The 16643-nt window shown below is 42.8% G+C and overlaps 1 protein-coding gene across 2 annotated transcripts in view; it reads left to right on the top strand.

Annotated features, from left to right (window-relative positions):
- Positions 1 to 16643, top strand: part of LOC122840296 (inactive dipeptidyl peptidase 10-like) — an 85699-nt gene that overhangs the window by 44195 nt on the left and 24861 nt on the right. For both annotated transcript variants that reach the window (XM_044132568.1, XM_044132569.1), the window contains exons 2-3: positions 3833 to 3947; positions 7304 to 7399. In XM_044132568.1, coding sequence (XP_043988503.1) covers positions 3833 to 3947; positions 7304 to 7399 — 211 coding nt within the window. The remainder of the gene's footprint in view (positions 1 to 3832; positions 3948 to 7303; positions 7400 to 16643) is intronic.

Below are 16643 nucleotides of genomic sequence, written 5' to 3'. Positions count from 1 at the left end.
GGAGCGCCCCCTGGGGCTCCAGGAGCTCCACACAGCCCTCCTCAGCATGCAGGTTCTACAAGGCCTCCTGGGATCTTCTGGCCCAAGACCTGCTCGACATTTATAACGAGAGCCTGCTTACTGGTTCACTTCCCTTGTCCTGCCGCAGGGCAGTCATCACCTTTTGCTGCTAAAAAGGGAAACCTGCAGGACATCAAGAACTGGCGCCCCGTGTCCCTCCTCTGCACCGACTACAAGATCGTCTCCAAGGCCAGTAGGCTGGGAAGGACTATGGAGCAGGTCATCCACCGGGATCAGACCTATTGTGTTCCCAGCAGGTCCATGGTAGATAACATCTACCTAATTCGGGATGTTTTGGAGGTCTCTGGTTCATTGGGTTTACAAACTGGCTTGATTTCACTAGATCAAGAAAAGGCATTTGAACATGGCTTCCTCTGGGAAACCATGAGGAGGTTTGTGTTCGGCGAGGGTCTTATCGCCAAGATCCAGGTTCTGTACAGTGACATTGAGAGTGTGCTGAAGATCGACAGTAGCCTGTTTGCTCCTTTTAGGGTGTGTAGAGGCGTTTGCTCTCTGGGATGCTCTATACAATCTCCCTGGAACTCCTCCAGAAAATACACTTGAGTGTTCATGGTCTGGTTTTACCTGGTTTTAAAAACAATATGGTTTTATCTGCCTACGCTGACGATGTTGTTGTTTTTATAAAAAATCAACAAGATGTCACTGTTTTAACTGAAAGGTTTTCCACTCTGTCTGCTGCGAGGGTGAACTGGGGAAAAAGCCAAGCTGTGGCCGTCGGCGAGGGGTCCGACGGGCTCCCAGTTCTCCCTCAGGGTCTTTTATGGAGGAAAGATGGTTTTAAATATCTGGGTGTGTTTTTAGGCAGTAAACATGTCGTGAGTAGGAACTGGGAAGACATTGAGCAAAAGATTAAAAACAAGATGTCAAAATGGAAGCGGCTGCATTTACAAATGTCTTATAGGGCAGGGTGCTGGTTTTAAACAACCTTGTTGCTTCACAGCTGTGAAACAAACTGTCCGTTTTAGACCCACCATCTGGATTACTGGTCAACATCCAATCAGAGATGGTCAACTTGTTTTGGAACGGTCTACACTGGGTGCCGCAGTCTGTCTTGGTTTTACCAAGAGAGGAGGGGTCAGGGCCTCGTCCACCTGGCCAGCAGAACGGCTGCATTTAGATTGCAGTTCCTCCAGAAGTACCTGACAGGATCCCCTGTATGGAGAGACGTGGCCAGCTGTTTTCTCAGATGTTTAAACTTTCTGGGGCTGGATGCTGATTTGTTTTGAACTGATTTTAGTTTTTTAAAGTTAAAAGGGTTGCCTGAGTTTTACCAGAGAGTTTTTAAACCCTGTGCCTTTTTTAAACTGCACAGGTCAAAACCATGATTCTCTGCATCGACTTTTAGAGACTGGACGTCTGCGACAGCACCGTGCCGGGCCTTCCTGGCGTGCTGTCCAGGTCCGGAACAATGACCCTGCGACGGCTGGTGGAAGTAGCTGGACCGGACTTTTCTAACGTCCAGGAAGTCGACTCGCTGCTGGGGGTCCGGTCGGCCAGACTGATGCGGCGCTTCGTGGAGTGGGTGAAGGAGTGAATGACGGCTGGGGAGAGGCGGCTCCTGCAGCTCTGGGGGATAATTAAATATCAGAGTCTGGCTACACATTTATCAGCTGGAAACGTCAGAATAAAGTTCAGGCAGGAAATTATCACATAAAAGAGAAAAATGAGCCCAGAACAGCTGGAACCAAAGATCTGAAGAGAGTTGCAGGAGGAACTGTAACACCGGGACATCCAGCAGATTTTAACAACCAAACGTTTCCCTATCAATATGTAATTCAGAGGTAAAATATGCTGCTGTAACGTTCAGTAGTTTGAGTTTGTCTCTGATCGCTGATTCCCTCCAGCATTGATCTGTTCCTGAGGCTCTACTGGAGGACCAGATCATTTCAGCAGCTGGTTTGGTGAAACCAGTTGGTCTTCCCATCACTTCTTTATTGGGTCAGTTTATCATCATTTCTGCTCATATTTGGCTTCCAGTGGCTGTTTTCTGTTGTTTATTTCTCTTTATGAGTTTCATAGTCTGGCTGCATTAAACATCCTGAAGTGTGATGACTGGACTCTGGGACCAGTCCGTTCTGGGACCAGTCCGTTCTGGGACCAGTCCGTTCTGGGACCAGTCCGTTCTGGGACCAGTCCGTTCTGGGACCAGTCCGTTCTGGGACCAGTCCGTTCTGGGACCAGTCCGTTCTGGGACCAGTCCATTCTGGGACCAGTCTGTTCTGGGACCAGTCCATTCTGGGACCAGTCCATTCCCAGCATGGCGTTCCCCAGGGTTCAGTGCTTGGACTCTTCCTATGATAAATAATTAGATCAGTTACCATGACAACGCTGTACATTATGATGTCACCAGGAGACTTTGAACCATCCAATCACTGAACAGATGATGATAAAATAGGAACTTTTCATTCAACTGTCAAACAAAATATGATCAGGATTACCTGAGCTAACAGAGGCGACCCGGTCCTGGTCCTGGTCCCGGTCCTGGTCCTGGTCCCGGTCCTGGTTCTGGTCCTGGTCCTAGTGTCCTGGTCCTGGTTCTGGTTCTGGTTCTGGTTCTGGTTCTGGTTCTGGTTCTGGTCCCGGTCCTGGTCCTGGTCCTAGTGTTCTGGTTCTGGTCCTGGTTCTGGTTCTGGTCCTAGTGTCCTGGTCCTGGTTCTGGTTCTGGTCCTGGTTCTGGTTCTGGTTCTGGTTCTGGTCCTGGTCCTAGTCCTAGTGTCCTGGTCCTGGTCCTGGTTCTGGTTCTGGTTCTGGTCCTGGTCCTAGTGTCCTGGTTCTGGTTCTGGTTCTGGTTCTGGTTCTGGTTCTGGTTCTGGTCCTGGTTCTGGTCCTGGTCCTGGTTCTGGTTCTGGTCCTGGTCCTAGTGTCCTGGTTCTGGCCCTGGTCCTGGTTCTGGTTCTGGTCCTGGTTCTGGTCCTGGTCCTGGTTCTGGTTCTGGTTCTGGTTCTGGTCCTGGTTCTGGTTCTGGTCCTAGTGTCCTGGTCCTGGTTCTGGTTCTGGTCCTGGTTCTGGTTCTGGTTCTGGTTCTGGTCCTGGTCCTAGTGTCCTGGTTCTGGTCCTGGTTCTGGTTCTGGTTCTGGTCCTAGTGTCCTGGTCCTGGTCCTGGTCCTGGTTCTGGTTCTGGTTCTGGTCCTGGTCCTAGTGTCCTGGTTCTGGCCCTGGTCCTGGTTCTGGTTCTGGTCCTGGTTCTGGTCCTGGTCCTGGTCCTGGTTCTGGTTCTGGTCCTGGTCCTAGTGTCCTGGTCCTGGTCCTGGTCCTGGTTCTGGTTCTGGTTCTGGTCCTGGTCCTGGTCCTGGTTCTGGTCCTGGTTCTGGTTCTGGTCCTGGTTCTGGTCCTGGTCCTGGTCCTGGTTCTGGTTCTGGTCCTGGTCCTAGTGTCCTGGTTCTGGCCCTGGTCCTGGTTCTGGTTCTGGTCCTGGTTCTGGTCCTGGTCCTGGTCCTGGTTCTGGTTCTGGTCCTGGTCCTAGTGTCCTGGTCCTGGTCCTGGTCCTGGTCCTGGTTCTGGTCCTGGTTCTGGTCCTGGTTCTAGTCCTGGTCCTAGTGTTCTGTGTTCCTAGTGTCCTGGTCCTGGTTCTGGTTCTGGTCCTGGTCCTGGTTCTGGTTCTGGTTCTGGTCCTGGTCCTGGTTCTAGTCCTGGTCCTAGTGTCCTGGTCCTGGTTCTGGTTCTGGTTCTGGTTCTGGTTCTGGTTCTGGTCCTGGTCCTGGTCCTGGTTCCGGTCCGGTTCTGCAGAGTAACTGTGGTTCTCCTGTTTCAGGACCTGGGTGCGGTCAGCCCTCCTCAGAGGAACTGGAAAGGCATCGCCATCGCTCTACTGGTCATACTGGTGGTCTGCTCCCTCATCACCATGTCCGTCATCCTGCTCAGCCCAGGTAAGAGCTGGTTCTGACCCGGTTCTGACCCGGTGTTCTAACAGTCTCAGGTTCTGCTGACTCCTGTTTCCATGCCTGATGCTGTTTTATTCTTGCAAACATTTCTGTAATTAGATATTTTTAACAGGTAGGATGTTCAGATACAGGAAGTGATGTTCTTGTGGTTTCGTCAGAAATTGTTCCGATGCTAAGCTAACCGTAACTCCTAAGCTTCTACTTCATGTTGGATAACTCAGATCATGTTATTCAATATATTTAACATTAACAAGCCATTATAGTGGGCTGCACAGTGGTGCAGTGGGTAGAGCTGTTGCCTTGCAGCAAGAAGGTCCTGGGTTCGATTCCCGGCCCGGGGTCTTTCTGCATGGAGTTTGCATGTTCTCCCTGTGCATGGTGGGTTCTCTCCGGGTTCTCCGGCTTCCTCCCACAGTCCAAAAACATGACTGTCAGGTTAATTGGTCTCTAAATTCTCCCTAGGTGTGAATGGTTGTGTGTCTCTGTGTTGCCCTGCGACAGACTGGTGACCTGTCCAGGGTGACCCGTGACCCCGTGACCCCGCCTCTCGCCCTGAACATAGCTGGAGAGGAACCAGCAACCCTCCTGACCCCGATAGGGATGAAGGGCGTAAAGAAAATGGATGGATGGATGGATGGATGGATGGATGGATGGATGGATGGATGGATGGATGGAAGGATGGATGGATGGATGGAAGGATGGATGGATGGATGGAAGCCGTTATAGTTTTAGTTTGTAAACATGGCGGTAGAGCAGTTTTAGACGGGTAGCACGGACAGACACACTGAGCTTTCTATCTGAGCTATGGTAGGAAAATCTGACGAGGTAGCACAGATAGTCAGAACAACCTGACATTTCAAATGTTTTATTGATTCAGAACTCAAACCTGTTAGATAAAGTTACCAGAGTAGTGTTAAACAGCTGCTTCATCTAAACTTATTGACCTTAAATCAGTTATTGATTCCAGGTTTCTGAGGATCAGATTTTTATCCCAGAGATTATTTAGTTTCAAACAGCTAACAGATGTCTGTTTTTATGCTGCTTTACAGTCAATCGGTTTGATTCAGGATCAATCGGTTTGATTCAGGATCAATCGGTTTGATTGAGACATAAAGTCTCCCAGTTCCCTGCTGAATTTGTCACATCTGGTTGGACTTTAATTGAGCCATAAACAAACCTGCTGTGCAGCATTAGCAAGCAGAGCCAACATGGCTGACCTCTGGTCTGACCTCTGGCTGACCTTTGGCTGACCTCCAGGCTGACCTCTGGGCTGCCGGTTCTGCAGCCGGCCCGTTGAGACGCAGCTCTTCAGAATAAAAGCTGAAAGTGTTTCAGGCCTTTTCCCGCCATGATGAAAAATCTTTGTTTGATTTGTACCAGTATTTACAATTATGAGCAAAAATACTAGTTTTATGTTATATTAATGGTCAAATCTCATATTCTAGAAGTTATTAGTCCAGATTAGTTGAATATTGCTGTGATAATATTGGTGATTATTAGTGATCAGTGATGACATAGTTACTTTGAAAAAGTAACTTTAATCGGACTACTGATTACTCCTTGAAAAAGTAACTTAGTTATATTACTGACTACTTGATTTGGAAAGTAACTAAGTTACATTAAAAGTAACTTTTTAGTTACTTTCAGCAGCTGCTAACAACAACGCTCCACCTACTGTGAAAATCACATTGAGCTTTGCCAAAACTTTTTTGTCAGCTATTTTATAATGGTAACATCAACAATGTGTCTCCACTGATAAGGTTGAACTGAAGAGGAGATTGTAGAAAAACAAAAAAACGTGAGTAAATTGTGTGGTCCACTGTTGTCTGGAAACCTCTAAGAAGGATTTTAAAGCCCCCCCTCGTCCTCCAGCCTCCAGGTTCTGTGTTACAGTTTCACGTTTATTGCGCTGTTCATATTGGTTTCGATGTTTGCAGTTTTCTGGAGCGCAACGCGAAGCTCGACGTCATTCAGAGGTAATAAATTAACTTGACATTAACAAAGACACAGCGGGACGGATCATCCTGGAAATGATGGACAAGGAGAGACTGAATAAAACTACCTTAATGACGGACAAATTCTGGGATTTATTATGAGTCTCTGCTTATTTCCAAACCCAAATGAGCAACTTCAAGTTCAAAATCGAGCCCAAAAAGGCGCAACCAGCAACTCATTAAATCTGCAAGCGACTTTAAAAAATGAAGCCCAAAACCGCTTATAATAATCGGACTTGGAGACAGAAACTCAAAATAGTTCCAGTTTTTCCACCAACAAAACACGCATCTCCCTCCATTGTTTACATTTCTGTTGCATAGAGACGTCGGTCACTCGACAAGACGAGTAGAGGAAATACGATTAAATAACAAAAGAAGATAGTAACGCACAGTGATTTTTATAAGTAACTGTAGTCTGACTACTGGATTTGAAATAGCAACATGTTAGATTACTGGTTACTGAAAAAAGTGGTCCGACGTCAGTAACGCGTTACAAATTAACGCATTACTGACGTCACTGTTAGTGATTGTATGTTTTCAGGCTGTTTGGCACCGGGTCAGGTCACTCTGAGCGGCCAGAACCAACTGGAGTCAGAAGGATTTTATATTTGGACAGATAACGAACAACAACTTGACAAATTTGTTCTTTGGCGCCGCTGAGATGGAGCAGATTTTGATTTCCAGGAAGTCCAAAACCGCTTCCTGGAAGGCCTGAAACACATTTAGTACAAACTGAGGCAGAATAACTAGCAGGGGAAGGGAAGCAATGCTATTGGTCCAAATGTTCCAACACACACCAGTGGAGATGGAACCCCATAAAAAGTGATGCATCCAGTAAGAGCTGGCAGGTTTTGGATATTTGTTAGAGATTCTGTTCTGTGATTAATTACAATTAAATCTCTTCCCGCTCAACCGGAGCAGTGAAGAATCCGAGTCCTGTGTGTTATTTTATATTCATACATTCCATAGTTTGTCACTTTAATTCTCCTATATTATTAGTTCTGGTTTATAGTCATGCTGCCAATAGAGCTGGTTAAAAGTCTTTACCTGAGTTAGTTAGATTTTATTTACTGATGAAAACTTGTTTCCAAACCAACCAGAGGCCTGAGAGACGATGATGACAGGAAGCTGAAGTCCTGCAGGTTGTTTTCAGGCTCCTGATTGGATCGCTCTTTGCCAGCCTCAGGGAGAGGACAGAGTGTGTGACCGACTGCTGGAACTTTGACCTCTGTGGCAAACAGAGGCAGCTAACTTATGGATGTTTAATTAGAAACAAACTGTATTTAACTGTATATAACTGGATAAAGAGTGGAAAGTGAAACCAGTCCTTTGTGTTTGTGTTTTCAGTCGATAGCCAAGCTGGCAGCGACACCAAGCTGACCGTGGAGGATCTGTTCAGACCAGAGTTCAGGGTGCACGACCCGGAGGCCCGATGGATCAACGGTGAGCCGAGCTAATCTGGGTTTGGGTTTAATCTGCCAGCTCTGTTTGATGGAGGAAATGGTGGATTATTCCAGCAACTTCCTTCTTGCTGCTCCATGTTAATCAAGTATTGCTGGGATATGATGGTTGCAGCAGCAGTCAGTGCTGCAGCTAATAGAGCTTTAGCTGCTGTAGCTGTAGCTGCTGTAGCTGTAGCTGCTGTAGCTGTAGCTGCTGTAGCTGTAGCAGGAACAGCTGCAGAAGCAGGCGGCCATGTTTAATCTCTTTATGCTAATCCAGACGTTCCCATTTAGATTCTCAGCGCTTCTTTTAACTGTATTGATTCCTGATTTGCTGGAGCTGCTGCTGACCTTGGCTGAAAATAAACAACATGAGATCAAACCAGGGTTAACTTGAGAGCAGGAAGACGATGCAGCTATCTCTGCAACGCCGCTTCACTATGGATGGATGATGGATGGATGATGGATGGATGATGGATGGATGATGGATGGATGATGGATGATGGATGGATGTTCAGAGCTCAGACAAAAAAACTAGTTTGTTTTTCTGCTATAAACAAAATTATTTGGTGTTCAAATCTTTTTCCGTCTGTGAAACTACTGAACTTTTTCATTAATTATCTGATAAGTTTATTAATCAAGTGATGACTTGTTTTCTAACTCACTGAATGATAAACAGGATTCTTATTATTCACTGATTATTTTTGGTTTATGTGGGGAAATGTTGTTTCTAAATATTTTATAATATCCATCAGTTATTGATCATCATTATAATATAAAATGTGGCAAATGTTTAAAATGAAGGTCCTGGGTTCGATTCCCAGCCCGGGGTCTTTCTGCATGGAGTTTGCATGTTCTCCCTGTGCATGGTGGGTTCTCTCCGGGTTCTCCAGCTTCCTCCCACAGTCCAAAAACATGACTGTCAGGTTAATTGGTCTCTCTAAGGTGTGTGTGTGAATGGTTGTGTGTCTCTGTGTTGCCCTGCGACAGACTGGCGACCTGTCCAGGGTGACCCCGTGACCCCGCCTCTCGCCCGGGACGCAGCTGGAGAGGAACCAGCAACCCTCCTGACACCATTAGGGTGAACAGGAAATGGATGGATGAAAAATAGAAAAATCTGAACTTTATTATCAGTAGGAAACCAAAGTCTGAGCAGAGAGAAGGAGAAATGATTGAAATTTCACCACCAGGACCAATAACCAATCAATACTAGTTGCTTGAAGCTAATCACCACTAAACAGCCAAGCTGTTTGTGTTGGAGGGTGCTAGCAGCAGCTAGCAGCTAATGGTTTTGAGCTAGCAGCTAGCTGACAGATGAATGAGCGGCGAGCGTCTCCCAGGAGGAAGTGGAGGAAGTGGAGGCAGCGTGGCGAGCCGGCCAACAGGAAGCAGGAAACGGTCTGAGCGACGGATTGCTCATCAGTTTCAGGCGGTTTATTCTCCTCCGACTCTCTCAGGATTTTTGCTGTTTTCTGATCAAACATCTTGTCATTATTTAACCGTTAATCTGAAACTCAGCGTTTACTTTCTGTCAAGTCGCTCGACTTGAAATATTACTGAGAATCTGATTCTATAAAAAACTGATCAGTTTGATCCCTTTTATTAAAACAGATTCATTAAATGAGTTGGCGCCCCCTGCAGCGCGGCGCCCTGTGTCGTAGCCACTTACTGTTCTGCTTCCTGCAGTGAACAGGATTTAATGTTTATCTGAAGATGATCGGGTCATGGAGCTCCTCGGACTTCCAGAACCAGAACCGGCTGTTTTTGTCTTCTGGGTCGCTCTGCAGCTTCGACCCACCTGGAGATTCTTTCATTAATTTAATTAGCTGCATGATTGGTCTAATAAGTCCATCCCTCTTGGTTTCCATGGAAACAGGAGGTGAAGGTGCAGTCAGTGACCAGCAGGAAGCAGCAGCGGCCCCTCCTGGTTGTGGTTCTGTTCAGATCCGGTTCAGAACCCGTCTACTAGCAGCAGCAGGGGTCCAACTCCAGTCCTGGACGTTATTCTGCTGCAGCACCTGATCAGAATAATGAGGTCATGAAGGCTCTGAGAACCGACCCACAGCAGGAGGTCATGAAGCCGTTTTGTCCCTGAGGCTCATCAAACCCTGCAGACAGAGACTGGACTTAGAACCACAGTAGTCCTGGAAATGTTCTGCAGCTGCTGGAAGGCCCACTTTGGAACCGGCTTTATGTGACTCTGGAGGGTTGGGGCAGAGGTCAGAGGTCGGCCTGATCTCTGGTGTCCAGGTGGAAGAACTGAATATTTGAATCCAGATTATTAAACCAGATGTTTTTTATGATGATTATTAACTCAAAAAGTACACTGGTGGAAAAAATCGGTGAAGCGTTGCAACTGCAATCAGAACTGCGTTGACTGGAGTCTTACTTTTCACAATAAAAGCATCTTTTATATTAACTAAGTTATACATTCTAGATGTCATCTGCAATTTGCTGTAAATGAACATATTTATACAATAAATTATTAGCAGCAGTTCATAGATCTGTTTGGATCCTGAGAGACGAAGGAAGGCTGTGAGTTTTATTAGCACTAAATATCATTTAATATCAGACGTTAACCGCAGATGTTTTCTGGTGATTATTAACTCTGATCGTGGTGGAGATCAGGTTAAAGTTCACTGTTCTGTCCTGGATCAGAAATATATGTACAACCACTACCTGGAAAACCTGGAAAACCTCCCCTGACCTTCTCTTGTGGATGAACAGATAAAGGAAGCAGCAGTTCATAGATCTGTTTGGATCCTGAGAGTAAACTGTGAAGCACTAAATATCATTTAATATCACAAAAGTCAAAGAATAAGAATAAAAGAACCAATATGGCAGAAATAAAGAAAACCAACAGAACCAGAAACAACACGACGTGTTTCCGTTTGTAACGTTTGATGGTTACAGCAAATACTGAGACACAAAACGTCTCATGAACAGATAACTCGTTATTCAGAGTGATACTGGTTTCTCTACTGGTTTCTCTACTGGTTTCTCTACTGGTTTCATCGTCTTCTTCCCGTTTCCATGGAGATTCCTCACAGTCAGAAATACACAGCTTAGAACCGCACTCTCCGTCTGTCAGTAAACGCCTCACTGCCGGGTTGAGTGGGGTGACCTGGTGACCTCTGACCCTCCAGGCGAGGTCATCTGTCCTGTTTCAGCTCAAACCAAACGGTCGCTTCACGGAAACGTTGGAATAAAAATGTTTTATAAGTGGAAACAAATCCAATTTTTTTCTGTTTCCTCAACATTTTCTGATGCTTCAAAAATAAAGAAACAGATATGAATCAAGTTTACTGTGAAAAACCAGTCTAAACTGGTTTAAACCAGTCTAAAGTTCCAACCACATGGAGAATCAGAGGATCAGAAACTGGTTTCATCCTGAGGCTTAGAAACTGAAACTGAAACTGAAACTACTGCCTGGTAACCAGTCGCCTGGTAACCAGTCGCCTGGTAACCAGTCGCCTGGTAACCAGTCGCCTGGTAACCAGTCGCCTGGTAACCAGGTGCTGGACTCGGGTGGTTTTGTCTCTCCCAGTTGAAATGTCGAGGAAGTGATGGGAACACTGGGAACACTGATTGTTTTATGTGTAGCACTGAGATTTTTGTTAATTAAAAGTGCATTACAAATTAAATTCATTATTATTATTGTTATTATGAACAGTGGCAGTTAGTCTGAACCAAAGGATCTGCGGGTTTCTGAGTTTCCGGATGTTTTTTTTTCAGATTTTGCATCTTTTAGATCCTGGTCAACCTGCTGCAGTTTGTCCCTCTGGACCTTCAGCTGCTGTTTCTGTTGAAGTCTTCCTCAACGCGGCTCGCTAATGTCTGCAGCACTTAGCGCGTCTGCATTTGAAACGCTGTTGCCTAGCAACACTAACTCAGCCGGTGTGTGATTAATCTTCTATCAGGTCGTTTGTCCCGAAGCGGCTTCCAGCAGATTTATCTCTCGTCCGTGGCATCTGGAGCTGGAAAGCGTATTTCTATCAGGAAATATTAAAGTTTTCTAGTAAATCACAGAGAAAACACAAAATGTTTCCCTGCAGCAGCAGCAGCTTCGGTTCCTGTCACATCGGAAATCTCCAGACCAGCTGCATCATCCTCGAGAGCCTTGGTTTAGCTGTTAGCATGTAGCATGCTGTCACTGTGTGACTTCCAGACTAATATGAAAACGGTTTCTGCTGATGAAAGCTTCCCTGACCCAGCAGATGAACAGGAGGATGGATCTGGATCCAGTCTTCTCAAAGCGAGCCACACTGACCTTTACTTTGGAGGAAGTCCCGCTAAGCGGCTGCAGCCGAGCCACTGCGGGAGGCGGCGGCCATCTTTCACCTCTGAGTTGAGCCGTTTCATTATTCATGGCTCTGAATTATACATTAGAGTCTGTTCTTTTTTAGCTCTGAATGGTCCATTATTTAAAGAGACAAGTGCAGAGAACCAGAGCAATCTTTTAAAGATCATTGCAGCCGTTTCTTTTTATCATATTCATCCGTCTCCCAGCGAGGAGCTGCGTTAGCTCTGCAGGAACGACACACAACACACAGTTTAACTAAAACCAGGTTTGAATGTAGAACCAACTCAAACTGAAAAAAATATGGATTTATTGTGATTTCTTTTCACCGCCTCAGAAAGGTGGTTTATCGGCCGTTTCCCCACCTGATAGTCCGGTAGATTCGGTTCGAATTGGGACCAAAATTGCAACAGTTGCTCCATTTCCAGCTGCTGTGGTTCGTATTCACTCTGCAGTGTCAAACCACCCAAACTAACTGAAAACCTGTTCCCCCTCTCACCTGTGGGGGCGCTGCACCAAAACCACTCAATGAATCGTCACAAAAGCCCCTGAAGAAGACCAACACAACTTCCTTTTCACACCTCGCCACGTACACTTCGCTGCTATAACGCAGTCAGAACATTATACTCCAATTCCAATAGTGTTATTAAATTGTCAAACGGCACCACCCCAAGATTTGACCTAAAACGTGGCATTCGTCAAGGATGTCCCGTTTCACCATATTTATTCTTACTCTGCTCTCAAATCCTTACAACTCATATCTCCAATAGTGCCGTACAAGGAATCAGCTTAGCTAACAGAGTACTCATAATCAGCCAGCTGGCAGATGATACCACACTATTTTTAAGGAATGCAAACCAGATCCCTCTGGCCTTAGAGGTAATTAATACTTTTTCCAAAGCCTCTGGCTTATTTTTACATTTAAAAAAATGTGAATTGCTACCGATTAAGGATTGTCATGCTAATGATATTTGCAATATTCCTGTTAAACAAGAAGTTTCTTATTTAGGAATCTTAATCTCTAAAGACCAGAAGTTAAGATGCTCCTCTAATTTAATACCAATTATACAGAAAACCAAAAATAAACTGAACCAGTGGCTTCAGAGGGATTTATCTCTTAGAGGAAGAGTTTTGATTTCTAAAGCTGAAGGATTATCCAGACTGACTTATGCTGCTCTCGCCTTACATTTAGACAATAAAATCTGTAGAGATATTGATCGTATGCTTCTTAATTTTATATGGAAAAATCGTACTCACTATATCAAAAAAACTGTTATTATGAATAATTATGAATCAGGTGGACTTAACTTTCTGGATTTCTCTACCCTAATTACACATTTAAAATTAAATGGGCTAAACACTTCCTTAAGAATCCAGCCTCTATCTGGAACCTTTTACCACAACACATTTTCTCGCTCTTTGGTGGCTTCAACTTCATTTTACACTGTAATTACAATGTTGAGAAACTCCCTGTAAAACTCTCATCTTTCCATAAGCAGGTGCTCTTAGCGTGGACGCTCATTTATAAACATAACTTCTCACCTCACAAATACCTCATCTGGAACAACAGAGATATTCTAATTAAAAATAGGTCACTCTATCTTGAAACTTGGGTTCAAAATGGAATTTTACTGGTGGATCAGCTGATTAATAAAGAAGGACGATTAATCAATTACAATGAATTCTGCTGGATATATAATTTTCCAGTTAGTATCCAGGAATTCTCCATGGTGGTTGATGCTGTACCTTTGGGCACCTTAATGTTGTTTAAAAACACTAATTATACTCTGTCTGTTCCACCTTGTATCCCTGTTCTAACCGAATCATCTGTGGGAAAAAGCTGTTTTTCAATGGAATTCAGGAAAAACAATGAGAGAATACGCAGATTGTTCCAAGAACTTACTGTTTCTCGTCCAACCATAACACTTTATTGGAGCCGTTATATCCCAGATATTCACTGGAAAACTGTTTGGATGATCCCCCATAAATATTTAATTATAAACAAGGTGAAGGAAGTGTCATTTAAAATTCTCCATAAAATTTACCCTGCTAAACACTATATGATAAAATATAAAAGCGACATAAACACTAATTGCACTTTCTGTGAGGGCCATCCAGAAACTGTGACATCTTTTTTGGCTCTTCCCTGTTATACAAAGGTTTTGGTCTGAATTTAGCAGGTTTATTATTGACCATATTTTAAAGAATTTTTCTTTATGCTGGGAAAATGTTTTATTTTGTTTCTATAGATTTCATAGAAAGGTTGCTAATCATTTCTTTATAATAAACTTACTAATACTCTTTGCTAAATTTTATATTCATAAATGCAAATTTGCTAATAAAACACCTTGTTTTTATTTTTTCATTAAAGATATGGGTCTATATATCAAATCAATAACAGACTCTACAAATGAAAAGGCTCAAAGGACAATCTCGATATGTACGTCTTTGCTTGAATGTTGTATTGTTCATTATGCTGTTTTGATGTATACTAATTTCATTTAAATAAAGTTCATTGAAAAAAAAAAAAGTACACTTCGCTGCAGCAAACAGGAAGTGGCGGGACGGACCGCTGTCTGTCTCAGACCTGATTTGGAAATGAGACCATTGCACTCCGGAAGTGAAGGGGGCGCTGTTTCCTATATTATATTTTTATTTTCTTTAGAAATCTGTGATACTTTTTCACCTTTAGGTATGAGTTTGACTCTCAGCATGTATTTAAACTTCTCTCTTTTATTTGCTTCAGCTCAGCTCACAGTTTTTAACTAATTCTGTAGATTTCTGTGAACTTCTAAATCTTCTCCTTAGTTGCATCTTTTCAGCCATGCTACTGCCTCTAGTGGCTTGGGGGTGGTATCACAACTAATATAATTACGTCACTAAATCAGAATAACACAAAGTCTATTATTTACTATCAATTTCGGTATTACTGGCACCGTAAATATAAATTATCTTATGAAACACCATCATTTTTCATTTTCTTAAGGAAGTAGAGCTAATTAAATGACCTGAAAATGATTCCAGTTTCTCTCGATGACCAACCTGTTGAAACCGCAGCAAATATTAAATTCTTTGTGTCGTTCCTGGACAGTCAGCTCAACTTTGCTGAAAACACTGGCTATATCTTTAAGAACTGTTCTCTGAGACTCTATCTTTTAGAAGACCCAGAGATCTCAGCGTTACCCAACTAGAGTTCGTGTTCAAGACGATGCTGAGTGTTTAACTGTTCATCTCCTCGGCTGGTTTGCTCACATGAGCTGCAGACTAACAGATAATCTTTGAAGAAACCTTTCAATGGCAGGTATAACAGCTGGTAAATAGTGATGAAACCAAAAACAACTCTACCAACAAAAAGTCTCAATAATAATAATAATAATAATAATAATAATAATAATAATAATAATAATAATAATATACATGGCACTGTAAAAACAAAAATGTGAATTTTTGTTTGTATCTGTTTATCAACCAGATTTGTTTTTCTTCTGTGAATCAAATTCATTTGTTTGTTTTTGACTTTTGCTCAATTAAATTTATTATGGATACATTGCAAATGGTACTTTTATTATAGTTGATCATGTTGTTTTTTATGTTTCCTTATTTCTTTGTTCCTCCTATAATTGATGGAGATATAAATATATTATTTATAATGTATAAAAGTATTGGTAATTAAATTAGCTCTACTTCCTTAAGAAAATGAGAAAATATGTTGTTTAATAAGATAATTAATCTTTTACGGTTCCAGTAATGCTGAAATTAATAGTAAATAATAAAGACTTTGTGTTATTCTGATGTAATTATATTAGTTGTGTTTCCATCTCAATGAAGTGACGCCCAATTTCTTTGTGCAGCTCTACGTTTTACAGCTAGAACAGGTTTAAATTCATCACAGATCTGTAAAATCTCTCCCACGTTTTCTGGGCCATTTTTCTGATCTCTAAAGGGTCCAAATGTCCAAACTCAATTACTGTTTCAAAAATCACAATAAATCTGTTCAAATGTATTTTCTTTCCTGTTTGGCGTGATTTTCAAAGTCTTTTCTTCATCCTGTACACATTTATTTCTGTGAAGGAATGTGTCAGTGGTCAGTGATGCTGGGCAGCCTGCTCTTCATTCACACTGAGCCACTGGAGGTTTAAACACGTCAAAATGCATCAACACAACAACGATCCTGATTGTCCTTTCGACTGAATGCTGGCTGCGTTGTGCCTGAAGGTGTTGTATGTTTTTGTCTAATTTAGGCTCCAAGTTGCCAAATCACAGAGTGTCATTTATACCTAAAGTGTAAAATTAGCAGCCAATCCAGAGGTCAGTATTGGTGTTTTATTTGTGTTGTTTTTGTGTAGTGCACTGTTACTGGATGATTGTGTTAAATGGATTTTGACCCAACATTTATTGCATAAATCATTTGTGTGACCAATTAAAGAAGTGAATGTAATGAATTCAAAATAGAATATCTAGTATCTGGAGCATAAATATTAAATACAGGATCCTCTAGTGACTCTAGTGTATTTATTTATTAGCACAGTTTGATGCAATGGTGAAGAAAAATATTGGTCGAGTCAATTTAAATGGAATTTGACAGTTTTTGGGTCATAATTGCCAGAAAAATGAAAAGAAATTTAAAAACTTTGTTTCTAAACACCTTAAATAAATGGAAACTTATAAAACAAATGTTTAGCACATCATTGATAAAATACCTTATTTTAAGACAAATCACGGTCGCAACCAAATCATATTGATGGAAAACCTCTAAAAAGTCTCATTTTAATGTGAAGTTATGATTTCTGTGTGCACAACATTTCAAACGTTCTATGGATATGAGGACCGAGCAAATTTCTCTTTTATATGGGTGAACAATTTAATAATTGACGCTGTTCAAATTAGTTTGTCAAAATGTAACAAACCAATACTCATGCTTTATGAAACTATTTGATGATTGTTT

Source organism: Gambusia affinis, linkage group LG11 (assembly GCF_019740435.1).
Source record: "Gambusia affinis linkage group LG11, SWU_Gaff_1.0, whole genome shotgun sequence".
NCBI lineage: Eukaryota > Metazoa > Chordata > Actinopteri > Cyprinodontiformes > Poeciliidae > Gambusia > Gambusia affinis.
Note: the sequence above shows the minus strand (reverse complement) of the source record. Positions and strands in the feature narration are given on the sequence as shown.